Here is a 15,063-nt window from a genome sequence, read left to right on the forward strand (position 1 = left end):
AATAATTTATCTATCAACCTGTTTAACAATTTGTCTACTAATTTATCTATCAACCTGTTTATCAATCTACCATTTTACCACCCTACAAATTTACCTGTCATCCCGTTCTACATGTCTACCAATTATCCTGTCAACCTGTTTATTTGTCTATATATTCGTCTATCTACCAGTTCTTCTACCTAAAATTTAACCATACATACACTCAGTTTCACCTGAGTAGAATTGAGGTCAACATCGATCCTAATTGCTATTGCTTGGGTGGAGTGACTAGGGCGGATCCTGAATGCAAAAAATGGGAAAAGGGTAGGCAAGAAATATGAAGGGAGATGGTGAGGCAAAAAATCTTCCTCCCAACTAATTTTATAACATTATTAACAAATGACAAAGGATGTATGGTGCGCTATACAATTATATACTATTTAATAAAATAAAATTGTATAAGATAACTTATTGAATGTATATCACTAATGCACATGTATACAAAGTCAACAAACCAACAATAAAAAAAATGGCTGAACCAATTCGCCCTGATTTCTTTGTGCTAAATCCAGGATAGATTTAAACGGTAGTAAAATGAGAAAAATTTATATTTAAGTAATGACAACTTTGGCAGTCTGGTGTAAGTATAACTATTAATAGTTATGTAATAATTATCTATATACTTAAAAATAAATTGCTGTTCGTTAATCTGCATCAAACTCAAGAACATCTGATAGAATTGGAATCAATACTCGATCCTAATTACTACTGCTTGGGTGGAGTGACTAGGGCGGATGCTGAGCACGCTATTATGGAGTGCAACAAATAGGAAAAGGGTAGGCAAGAACTATGGAGGGAGATAGTAAGGCAAAAATCTTCCTCCCAACCAATTTTATAACATTAATGACAAAAAAAACGGATATATGGTGCGCTATATAATTATGTACAATCTAATAAAATAAAATTGTAAATATAACTCATAAAATGTATATGAAGTGTATACAAAGTCAACAAACCAACAATAAAAAAAAAAAAAATGGCTACACCAATTTGCCCTGATTTATTTGTGCTAATCCAGGATAGATTTGATAGTAGTAATGACAACTTTGGCAGTCAGATTTTAAATATACAGAAAATTATTACAAAACTATTAATATTTTTGTAATAATTATCTATACATTTAAAATAAATTGCTGTTCATTCATCTGGATCAAGAACTATAGAGAGAGATAGTAAGGCAAAAAATCTTCCTTCCAACCAATTTTATAACATCAATGATAAAAAAAACGGAAATAAAATAAAATTGTAAATATAACTCATAAAATGTATATGACTAAAGTACGTGTATACAAGGTCAACAAATAAATAAAAAAAACATTCCTTTCTGTTGTCAATAGATAAGACATACATCAAGCAAGATCTAACATTTTTCAACATTTTTTGGCAATAAATCCAGCCGTGTATGTGCAAACTTGATCATTCAATAAACTACTCTATTAATGTCATCTAATATAAATCCATCAGTTTTTACATTAGATGAAATTAGAACAACAACAATGTTTTTAATAAATCAATCCTACCTTCTATTTTATCAAGCATACAATTGTCAGAGTAAAAATGGATGGCATGAAATTTATTGATAACAAGGGTTTTGTATGATCCTATAAATGCACTGCAATTAGTATTAACAACATAGCTTCTAATACTGCCAAAAAAATTTCTAAAGAACTTGATCATTCAATAAACTACTACTCAGGCCACCTAATATAAATCCATTAGTTTTATCATTAGATGAAGTTGGAACAATAATAATGTTTTTAATGAATCAATGGTACCTTCTGTTCTATCAAGCTCCTAAATTGGCAGCAGAATTGGCAGTATGAAATTTATTGATAACAAGGGTTTTGTAGGATCCTATAAAGGCACTGCCAGTAGTATTAACTCCGTGGCTTCTAATATTGCCAAAAAAAATTCTGTAGAACTGGATCATTCAATAAACTACTACTCACGCCACCTGATATAAATCCATCAGTTTTCACATTAGATGGAGTTAGAACAATAATAATGTTTTTAATGAATCAATCGTACCTTCCTGTTTTATCAAGCTCCTAAATTGGCAGCAGAATTGGCGGTATGAAATTTATTGATAACAAGGGTTTTATAGGATCCTATAAATGCACTGCAAGTAGTATTAACCCTGTGGCTTCTAATATTGCCAAAAAAAATTCTTTAGAACTGGATCATTCAATAAACTACTACTCACGCCACCTAATATAAATCCATCAGTTTTCACATTAGATGGAGTTAGAACAATAATAATGTTTTTAATGAATCAATTGTACCTTCTGTTCTATCAAGCTCCAAAATTGGCAGCAGAATTGGCAGTATGAAATTTATTGATAACAAGGGTTTTATAAGATCCTAAAAGGCACTGTCAGTAGTATTAACCCTGTGGCTTCTAATATTGCCAAAAAAAATTCTGTAGAACTGGATCATTCAATAAACTACTACTCACGCCACCTAATATAAATCCATCAGTTTTCACATTAGATGAAATTAGAACAATAATAATGTTTTTAATGAATCAATCGTACCTTCCTGTTTTATCAAGCTCCTAAATTGGCAGCAGAATTGGCGATATGAAATTTATTGATAACAAGGGTTTTGTAGGATCCTATAAATGCACTGCAAGTAGTATTAACCCTGTGGCTTCTAATATTGCCAAAAAAAATTCTTTAGAACTGGATCATTCAATAAACTACTATATTAACATCATCTAATATAAATCCATTAGTTTTAACATTAGATGAAGTTGGAACAATAATAATGTTTTTAATGAATCAATTGTACCTTCTGTTTTATTAAGCTCCTAAATTGGCAGCAGAATTGGTAGTATGCAATTTATTGATAACAAGGGTTTTGTAGAATCCTATAAAAGCACTGCCAGTAGTATTAACCCCGTGGCTTCTGATATTGCCAAAAAAAAATTTCTAAAGAACTGGATCATTCAATAAACTATAGTTCATTAAACTATAGTATACTACTCACGTCATCTAATATAAATCCATTAGTTTTAACATAAGATAAAATTAGAATAATAATAATGTTTTCAATGAATCAATTGCACCTTCTGTTCCATCAAGCTCCTAAATTGGCAGCAGAATGGATGGTCTAAAATTTATTGATAACAAGGGTTTTGTATGAACCTATAAATGCACTACAAAAAGCCCGTGGCTGGTAACACTGCCAAAAAAAAAATTCTAGAGAGTCTTGATTAAAATTTTGAGTTGATAAATGCTTACATTCGGGGCACCTTATTTTCCATATTCCAAACCCTCTAAAACAGTGTTCAGGAAACCGGAGTAAATTATCCCAATTTGGGTGAAAATTGAATTTTTGGAGTAAAGATTTTTAATTGATTTCACTCTTTCTCCAATTTTTAATTCTCTCTTTATCATGGGTTTAACATCAACATAGACAAAAATATTTTGGGGTAATGATTGAAAAAAGTTTCCCGATCACTGCTCTAAAGTCTTAATCCAGCTTTGAATAGTTGGAGGAGTTTTAACTCTATTGTCTTTGTTGTAGAAGCTTATGCTTTTAAAAATACTTTTAGCCACTTTCCAAATTAATAAATAGTTGGACTTATCTGGTGAATCACCATGTGGAACTTTACAGTCTCTGTCAGAGTTTGAAGCTGACCCATTTACACTGTCGAACTGCTTGTCTACAAAATTAAAGAAATCAGCAGTCCCAGTGAAGAAAATTATCTAAAATATGATTAAAATACAATATAATAAAAAACAGCAATAAAATGCAGCAAAACATTATTTTCATTTACTTACTTTACATTTATTTTTGTCATTTTTTATGGATTTTAGCCACTATCCAAAATAAAAAATTGTTGGACTTATCTGTTGTAGCACTATGTAGAACTTTATAGATTCTGGCAAAGTTCGAAGATGACCCATTTACACTGTCAAACAGCTTGTCTACAAAATCAAGGAAATAAGCATCCCGGTGAGGAAAATGATCACCTAAAATATGATTAAAATACAATATAATAAGAAACAGCAATAAAATATAGAAAACAATATATTTTACTTACACTTTACATTCATATTTCTCATCTTTTCTAAATAAACATTGTGTGTCTGCAACCTATATATAAATATATATATATTTATATATCACATACAGGTGAGTTAGGTGATTCAGAATCAATTTCATATAATTTGCTTATATGACTAAGATACTTTTTTAAGCTGATTATGTTGCACAAATGTAATTTCATATAATAAAAAGCGGTTCCTTAGACATTTGATCATATATGCTGAGGATCATACAGCAATTTCTTGATTTTCTATAAAAAAGCCTTGAAGTTTTTGCACACTCTAGCATTCCTAACAAACATCTGCAGCAATTTGTTGTCTCAGTGAGCAAATTATTTATTACAGCTACATTAGTAGCATGTTGATCACTTACCATAGCTGCAATATTGATGCCAATTTCCTGCAGGATTTAAATAATATTTTTGATGCAGAGTTTAGAATTTTTTGCAGCTACATAAGTGCTATAGCATGTTGATCACTTACCGTAGCTGCAATATTGATGCCAATTTCCTGATGCTAGGTTTGAAATAACATCTTTGATGCAGACTCAGAGTTCAGGATTTTTAACACTGCCTGCAGCAAAGTAAAATACTTCAGATGTTTTAAAAGGGCCATGAATGCCTTTAATCATAAATACTGTAAAGCATGATCAGCAAACTTTGGCCTTCTCTCAAAGACTTCCTCGAAGCCAATGATGCTGTTCTTACTTTACTCATATTCAATACCTGCAGAAATGCTGATCTGATCCAACATGAGGACACAGTTTCTTTTAGGAGGATCTATCCTGAGAACAGAAGTCCACAAGGTATCCCTTACCATGATCCAGATTTATGGAATAATTCCCAATGAGCTTGGAACAGTGCTATTTGTGCCTAACAACATTTATACAGATTTAATTATATTATATTTATCTAATAAATTATTTATACAAAAATGTATATATTATTATATATCATGCAATTTCTGGATAGGTAAGATGCCTACGATGCTTTACCAGCACAAATTCTAAGAAACCTCTCCATGTCGCTCAATATCATATATTTAAAATTAAAAAAAACAAGAAACCAATAAATTTATCTTTTTAAAAAATGTTGATTGATTGATAGGAATATGAAGAATACTGGCAGAAATAATAGGTGTACTTGGAACACATCAGGAAACATCAAAACTGCAGGAAACAGCATTGGGTATTTGAGGAAACAGCTTGCAATCCACTAAAATTTAAACTAAACTGCATAATTTTTTATATATATATATATATATATATATATATATTTTAAAGTAACTAGCAGCCCATTTGTCAAAATAAACAGATAAAGTATTAAAAACTTTTATTTATACGTTTCGACACCAGATGCATGTCATCATTCAGCAACTACAATAAATTTGAAAAATTTTACTAATAATAAAAACCAACATAAAATAATTATAAACATAGAGAAATATTATACATACCATCAGGACAAAAACACTCACAAAAAATATTATTTTAAAAAATTAAACTTGTAACATATTAGAAAAGGACATTTTTTGGAAAAATAATGATAATTACAAAATTAATTAAAATGTAAAAATTACAATGTTGTCAAATTCTTTAAATTTCTTTTTAAATTTATTGTAGTTGCTGAATGATGACACGCATCTGGTGTCAAAACGTATAAATAAAAGTTTTTAATACTTTATTACCTTTTTATTTTGACAAATGGGCTGCTAGTTACTTTGAAATATGTTTCAACGTCGAAAAAAAAAACTATCAAGATATATATATATATATATATATATATATGTTGAAAGTGAGTTGAAAGTTTGATGATGAAATGTATGATTGATTTCTTGGAGGGCGTAACATCAAGTAAAAAATAAGTAAGGTAAAGATTTTTTTAAAAATCTTTATTTTTCCATACATTTCGACGTAAAATTCTATGTCATCATCAGTGGTTTTGAATTTCTTACACATTACACATATTAATACAACTTGTAAAAATTAATAATTGGAAACAAGCACTAAATGTCAGTAATTTCTTTTTATATAAAAGAATAAAAAATAAAAAGTAATTAATAAATAAAATATTATACATAAATACATGGTATCCAAAGCCAGTGCCATACAGAAATACATCTTTACCTTACTTATTTTTTACTTGATGTTACGCCCTCCAAGAAATCAATCATATATATATATATATATATATATATATATATATATATATAAATTAAATGATTTTAAATTACCCTCAATAAGAGATAACACATCTAACAATCCAGAATGCAACAATGAAATTCCACATTTGATAACAATTTCTGAATGTTTTACGACTGCCCTTTCGTCTGATGTTGATTGCACTGGATAGTGCGCTGTGAAAAATGGTCTTTCATGGATTCCTCCTGGAATAAATATAATAGATTTTTTATTTACTTCATATAGTCATCAATAAGATATATAGTCAGAGATAAATACAAAGTTAACCGCTTAATGCTTACGGTTGAGCTCAGTTTGTTTGCACAAAACTGGAAAATTTGCACACGAACTAACTCAGTTCATTCATAGGAGTTTTTAAACTTTTTGCATTTTGTTGGACGAGATCACCAAAACAGATTCAAACAATTTTATAATATATTTTACTATATAAAAAATTTCAATAACTTCAAATACATTTCAATAACAAATATAATATATATCAATGCCTTTTGACTCGATTCTTCATTTGTTATTCTAAACTAAACTATACTAAACAAAATGTTCTTTTAATTATTTATCTCATAATAATAACATTCTAAACACATTGCCATAGAAAATATGATGATTTTATGACAGTAAATTATTAAAAAAAGTTATGCATTAAGTGGCTAAAACTCAATATAGGTAGATAATATGCATTACTATTGTCAATTATTATACCAAAATTGTTTTCAACCAGGAAACAATTATTTTTCAACAAATGATCCCCATTGAATCCGGCCATGTTCAATTGGTAAAGAACCAAGTTTGAGGTTGGAACCATTCCAAGAACCAGGCATCCTGCATGTCTCGCCAAAACGCTCGGTGCACACTCGTTTCTTCTGGTAAACATCAGCCCAACTCATGGTATTCAAAACCAGCAACTGGATGCGTTTCAACCATTCAACGAGCACCGAGCTATTTTGCGGAAACCTGTGCAAAATCGTATTTTACGCGTGTTACTGCAACCAGGAACAATGCATTTGCGACCCATAACTCCAGATGCTTGAATAACTATAACAAAAATGTAAATCACTCACGAAAAGATCAATAACAAAACAATTTTATCGGAATTTGCAGAATTCAAAACGAACGCAATATCAAAATGGCGATTTTATAGTAACCAACATAAAATATTTGATCCATAGATAAAAGAAGAGTAGATTTGATCTTTTCGTGTTGCTCTTGACATCGGCTAATAGCGCCAAATGTGCGGCTGGTGTGCGAGCACCAAACTATACTGTGTGAACGTTCATAGATAAATAAATCATCCGATTTGGATGATTCAAAAAACTTTCTGCTGCTGGTATTGACGAAGGATTGCTTTCGGAAACAACAAAATTTTTATTTATTTTTTTTTTAATTTCCACAAAGAATTTTTTTGAATATCGAAAATAAATCAAATTTAATTTTGTTTTTCTAGCTAAAGTTCTAAAGCTCACTATAATATACTCAAAATAATTATTTTTAACTTTGCAATTCAGTTTATATAATTTTTTTAAATATAGACAATGTCCTTCATTTTAAATTCGATTGATAAGTTTTGTTTATTTAATTTCCTATAAACATATAAGTTACAGTATTTGAAAAAATAATCTATTTTATAGCATTTAATATTCCTCGAATAATTATTCACGGTACGGGAAGCTCCAACAATTTGCCTTAAGGCACGATGCCATTTACCATTAGTTAACTTCCCGTAGAGTAAGTTATTGTAATCGTCCAAAAATTGAAATTGAAATTTTTACATTTCTTCACGTTTTGAAGGTTTCTAAATATTTCTGGCATCCCTCAGAAAAATGGGATATATGCGTGTGTGTATATGTATGTATGGATACAATTTTTCGTCCACGTTTTCGGGCGCACGAATCAGCCGATTTGAATGGTTCAAAAAACATTCGATTCCTATTGACAGGGAGATGTGCTGATTAGTTTTTGGCAAAGGCTGGTTCAGCCGCTTCGGAGATACAGTGCAAAGGGTGTAGAAAATAGAAATAGAGTTTTTCAGAGAACGGAGCATCCGATTGAGATAATCCAAAAAACATTCAATTCGTAATGACGGGAAGAAGTGGTGATTAGTTTTTGGCAAACGCAGGTCCAGCCGTTTTGGAGATACCAAGCTAAATGTGCAATAAATGGCAGTTTCTGAGAGAAATAAGTATCCGATTTGGATGATTCAGAAAACTTTCTGCTTGTGTTGAAGAAACGATTGCTTTCCGAAACAACAAAATTTTTATTTTTTTTTTAATTTCCACAAAGAATTTTTTTTGAATATCGAAAATAAATCAAATAAATAATCTTATAAATATTAGACAAAAATTAGATTGATTAAGTTTTAATTGTTTATTTAATTTTCTGTAAACATATAAGTTACAGTATTTAAAAAAATATGTATTGAATTTTTATTGCAATGTATTGAAAACATTTTAATATTTATCGAATATTTATTCACCGTACGGGAAGCTCCAGCAATTTGCCTTAAGGCACGATGCCATTCACCACTAGTTAACTTCCCGTAGGGTAAATTATTGTAATAGACCAAAAATCGAAATTGAAAATTTTCACATTTCTCGACGTTTTGAAGGTTTCTGAACATTTTGGCATCTCAGAAAAATGGATGTTTGTGTGTGTGTGTGTTTTGTATGTCCGCACTTTTTCGTCCACGTTTTCGGGCGCACGGATCAGCCGATTTGAATGATTCAAAAAACATTCGATTCCTATTGATAGGAAGTTGTGCTGAATAGTTTTTTGGCAAAAGCAGGTCTAGCCCCTAAGGAGATGCGGAGCAAAGAGTGCAGAAAATACAAATTGAGTTTTTGAGAGAACGGAGTATTCGATTTGAATGATCTAGAAAACATTCAATTTGTAATGACTAGGGGAAGTGGTGATTAGTTTATTACAAAGGCAGGTCCAGCTATTTCGAAGATACAGACTTAAATGTGCAAAAAACGGTAGTTTTTGAACGAACTAAGCGTTCGATTTAAATGATTGATTGCTTTTGAAAAAACATTTTTTGTTTCGATTTTTTTTGTATATTGAAAATAATTCAGATTTTAATTTGAATTCTTGCTAAAGTTCTAAAGCTCACTTATATACTTTTAATAAATAATTTAACCTTTGCAGTATTAGACAATGTTGCAATATTATAACATACTGTAGCATTGTCTAATATTTATAAGAATTATATAATCTGAATTACAAAGTTCAAATTATTTACTTAGAGTATATAAGTGAGGTTTTTTTTGAGCCAGAATTAAGGTTGAAATCTCAAATTTAATCATTCAAATCGGTTGATCCGTGCACCCAAAAACGTGGGCGAAAAATTGTATCCATACATACATACACATATCCATTTTTTCTGAGGTATGCCAAAATGTTCAGAAACCTTCAAAACGTGAAGAAATGTAAAAATTTTCAATCTCGATTTTTACAAATAACTATCCCTATGAGAAGTTAAAAAATAACCTTTTTGAGAGGATTCTACTAACAATTATGACTCAATTGCAAGCCTTATTAAGTAAGCCTGGGTTGGATATAGAACATTATTAATAAAATATTTACACAAGTCATTGATAACAATGTTTATTTATTTGATATTATATATAATAATTAGTTCATATACCAAATTATCATTAATTACTATAAGCAGTCATATGTAACCTTTCGACTAGTTTTGTAAATACTATTACTCATTGGTATGAGCAACCATGTGCTTTTTTAGGGTATTTGATTGTTTGAATACTTTATCACAGATTTTGCATTTGTAGGGGCATTCTCTGGTGTGAATGAGCACATGTCTATTCAAGTTACTCAATTGTATGAATGCCTTATTACAAATTTGGACAAATATGGGAGCGTTCACCAGTGTGAATAATCATATGTCTATTCAAGTAGCCAAATTGTGAATGTTATCACAAATTTGGCAAATATGGAGGCGTTCATCCGTGGGATGGCAATGTTTTTTCAAGTCAGATAATTGTGTGAATGTCTTTTCACATATTTTGCAAATATAGGGGCGTTGCTCACCAGTGTGGTTGAACATATGTCTATTCAAGTTACTCAATTGTATGAATGCCTTATTACAAATTTGGCAAATATGGGAGCGTTCACCAGTGTGAATAATCATATGTCTATTCAAGCTAGCCAATTGTGTGAATGTCTTATCGCAAATTTGGCAAATATGGGGACATTCACCAGTGTGTATGAGCATATGTCTATTCAAATGACCTGATTCTGTAAATGTCTTACCACATACTTACATTTATTAAGACGTACCCTAGTGTGAATTAGCATATGCGATTTCAAGGTACCCCATTGTGGTGAATGTCTTATCACAAATTTTTGCAAATTGCGGACGTTTACCTGGTCCTTTGCAGTATGAGCGCGAATATTTCGTTTTGATTACTACTAGATTCATTCGAATTTAAAATTTGTTCTCTTGCAGAAGCACAAATGTGTGTGTCTAAATGATGTTTTTCAGTAAATGCTTTACTGCAATTTGTACATGTGAAATGTTTTTCACTTGTATGAGATTTTATATGTATTTCTAATGCACTTGCATCTGAAAAAGTCTTTGAACAATATGTGCAACTTGACAATAATTTAACATAACTCAATATCATATGCTGTTCTAAATAATGCAACTTTCTAAATGTTCTATGACACTTGTCACATTTATAAGGAGCAGTCTGAATTAATTGCTGTTCAACTCCTTCTTCTATTTTCACTATGGAGTTCATAATCTGTTTAGACATGTTTTGTCATCCTCTGAACACGATTCATACTCTTCCTCAATTTCCTGTTTAATTTCTTCTATTGGATATTCTTTTGGTTCAATTTTAATTATCGAATCATCAGCAGCTTCTGACATTTTGAGATATTTGTGCACTGAGTATTCAAGTTTATTCAAGTTCAATTCCTGTTCAACTTCTTCTTCTATTTTCACTATGGAGTTCATAAATCTGTTTAGACATGTTTTGTCATCCTCTGAACACGATTCAGGACGATTCAGGGTCTTCCTTAATTTCCTGTTTAATGGTTTTGATTGGATATTCTTGTGGTTCAATTTTAATTATTGGATCATTAGCAGCTTCTGACATTTTGAGATATTTGTGCACTGAGTATGTTTCTATAAGCATAAACAAAAACAGTTGGTTAGTTTAAATAAATTGTTAAATATGATAATTCATTTCATTAGAAATACAAGTGAAGACATTAGATGATTACACTTGGAGCATGGAGTATGATTTTAGAAAGTGCATTTTATTTATGCTCTTGTAACATTTTACAGGAGTGTGTGTTTAAATTGTTAATCATTTTCAACAGTCATCAATACAAATGGATATAAGAATATAATATATTCGTGTTATGGTTTTGTCTATGAATGTAATCTACATTAATTAACAGAAGTCTACTTTGGACAATGTATGTCGCCAAGATAATTTCTTCTTCGAAATGCTTTATATTTGACAGATAGTAAATACGATTCAACTATTGTTCAAAGCTTTTGCCTTATTGCAGAGCTGAAATGTAAAGGGTAAAATTAAGCAATATTTATTTTTTGCATTAATTGAAGTTAAATATTTATAGTTCTTTCTGAATTAAATAATTGTAACTAAAAGTTAATCACGTGGAAGAACCTCAAAGTGTTTTACACTACCTTTATGTTTATCAATCAATCACAAACACTGCAATCACAAATATATATTATTATATTAATACTTAAATTTATATATAATATGTTTATTATGACATTTAATTAATAATTTAATAAAGAGAACATAAAATGTTCGTTCAGTACATTAATTTGTTTGACAGTTGAGCGAACTTCATTACTTTGCATCGCTCTAATGTTACCATTGCCAACCTAGTGCAATCATAGACCTTACACTACATGGACTGCTAAATAGACCATGAATAGACCTTATACTCTCTTTTGACAATTAAGACCCATTTATGATTACTAGTTTTTTGACAACCCTACAGAAATATAAAAGTAAGAAAAATTATAATTTTTAGATTATTTATTTATTAGGTAACAATATATATATGAAAATATATAGTTTTAGAATTTGTTGTAAAACTTACAAGAATCTAAACTCGATGTTATTGATAATATATATATTTGACATTAAAATTTCTTGCAACCCCATAATTTTTCTATGCGACCTTAAATGGGGTCGCACCCTGTAGTTTAAGAAGCCATGGTATAAAGTTTATAAAGATAGAAAAAAGTATGACGTCACTTAATGAACAAGCGTTGCCGACAATCGTGGAACTTTTCCCCTTGACTAGATAATATGACCTTACCTTATCTATGATATGACATTTATAGTCATATGTATCATAGATAAAAGAAGAGTATGATATGCATAGATAAAAGAAGAGTATATGATATGTATTATATTAATAACATAATGGCAATTGTGATGACTGATAATTTTGCAAGTAATGATATTAATAATAGTTAATAATATTTATCATAATAGTTAATGTTATTTTCCTCCTTATATCTTAATGCTCTTATTTTGAGCTCGACTAGCAGTCCATGTAGAATAACAGCCCGGCCAATTTAAACCAACAATCAACAATAATGATGAAGGTTACTATAAATCACAATGGGCTGTAACTTGGCAAAATTGTGTAAAATACAATTATAAAAGAAATATCAAAAGACCTCATCGATCCGATGCGAGCTAAAAAAAATGGCACAAGGTCAAAGAATAAAAAATGACCCTTATGCGATTTTTAGCTAAACGGTCAGTTTTATCGCAAAATTACCTGAGACAATATTGTAGAGCATAAAATTATCTACAACAAATGCATCAGAGCCACCGTTTTAAAGATATATAACTTTGTTTTTTCAGTGGTTTCTCAGTAGGCCTAATTCACGAGTCTGCTGCGACTTTGCCTAGGCAATATTAGAATTTAATGTATTTATATCATAGATATCGTATTACAATGTAATATAAAGACTATGATTCATATTCATGGTGATCTGTTTGTTTGGAAATACTTGCAAATAATATTTGTAAATTTGGGTTGGTAAAAATAAAGGCGGTAATTATAAGAAAGCAACTAATTTATTCCTGGGAGTCATAATTTTTAAATGTTTTTACATCTTTTTGTATCGTTTTTTTATCTTTTTCTTTGTCTTTTTTTCTTCTTTACTTTGATTATAAACTAGTTCTGGTCAGTTGGAGTTCCAGCAGTTCCTCGCAAAGTAGTCAGAACAAATCTTAATAATAATTAAATATGCTTAATTATCTATGATAAGGTCTAGGTGTGTAGTGCAGAAGACTGAGTATGGTGTGCACTCTTTTTAAGTAGTGTGTTCCTGACAATGGCGGATCCAGGGAAGGGTCACAAGAGTTATGACCCACCTGAGGACATTTGAATAAACCCTGAACTGATCTTCAACTAAAATATGTTACTAATTCAACAATAAACTAGTGGCGTGCATGGCATCTTGCCTTAAAGCAAATTGCTGGAACTTCCTGTACCGTAACGAAATGTTCGAGGAATACTGAATGTTTTCAAATAGATTGTTATAAATATTGTAACATGATTGTAACATGTCTAATATTTATAAGAATTATATAAACTGAATTGCAAAGTTGAAATTATTTGTTTAAAAGTATATTAGAACTTTAGTCAGAATTAAAAATAAAATCTGATTTATTTTCGATATACAAAAAAAAATTTTTTTGAAAAAAAAATTGAAAAAAAAAAATATATTGAAACAATTTTTTTTTCCTAAATCAATTATTTGTTAAAAATCCCAATCATTACTTATTGAATGTTTTTTAGATCATTTAAATCGGATACTCCGTTCTCTCAAAAACTCGATTTTTATTTTCTTCACTCTTTGCTCTTTATCTCCGTAACTTCTGGACCTGTCTTTGCCAAAAACTAATCAGCACATCTCCCTATCAATAGGAATCGAATGTTTTTTGAACCATTCAAATCGGTTGATTCGTGCGCCAAACCCAGACCGAAAAATTGTATCCATACATACATACATAACCCACCACACACATCACACATCCATTTTTTCTGAGGTATGCCAAAATGTTCAGAAACCTTCAAAACGTCGAGAAATGTAAAAATTTTCAATTTCGATTTTCAGACGTTTACAATAATTCACCCTACGGGAAGTTAATAAATTGCTTCATATTGATTTTATTAACTTTCGTATTTTAGTTCGTTAAAAGTTAATAAAATCATTATGAACAATTTATTTATTGTTGAATTAGTAACAACTTACTAGTCAACAAGACGAGTTCAAGGTGTATTTATCTGTGTTCAGGGGGGTCATAACACTTGTGACACTCTTCTGGTTCCGACGCTGCCTGGAATACACTACTTAGGGGGCGTCCATTAATCACGTGAGATTTTTAAGTGGAGGGAGGGTTTGACAAAAAACCACTAAATATCACGTAGAGAAGGGTAGGGCATGGCAAGACATAACTGTATTTATTTTATATCTGAATTTTTAAAAAAAATCCAAAAATATAAAAAAAAATTTTTAAAAATACTTAAAACTCATAAAAATACAAGTGATGTTAGGTTGAGGAAAGGGGGTATTTTAAATATCAACACAAATAACCAAGTAAGAGGGGGATCCAAAAATTCCTACAAATTGATCACGTGATTAATGGATGCCCCCTTAAAAGAAGAGTGCACACAACACTCAGTTTTTTGCACTGCACACATTGACCATAGATTAAATAATATTAAAATATATTATTAATA

General features: G+C 30.2%; 1 protein-coding gene across 1 annotated transcript in view; it reads right to left on the bottom strand.

The window, feature by feature from the left end:
- Nucleotides 1–11,306: 11,306 nt before the first annotated feature.
- The window catches only part of LOC113391271 (zinc finger protein 69 homolog), a 16,173-nt gene continuing 12,416 nt past the window's right edge, over nucleotides 11,307–15,063 (bottom strand). Inside the window, exon 4 of the mRNA XM_026627215.1 lies at nucleotides 11,307–11,437. Coding sequence (XP_026483000.1) covers nucleotides 11,307–11,437 — 131 coding nt within the window. The remainder of the gene's footprint in view (nucleotides 11,438–15,063) is intronic.

Source organism: Ctenocephalides felis, unplaced genomic scaffold (assembly GCF_003426905.1).
Source record: "Ctenocephalides felis isolate EL2017-DRISC unplaced genomic scaffold, ASM342690v1 CF-g0.4_SCAFFOLD_00845, whole genome shotgun sequence".
Lineage (NCBI taxonomy): Eukaryota > Metazoa > Arthropoda > Insecta > Siphonaptera > Pulicidae > Ctenocephalides > Ctenocephalides felis.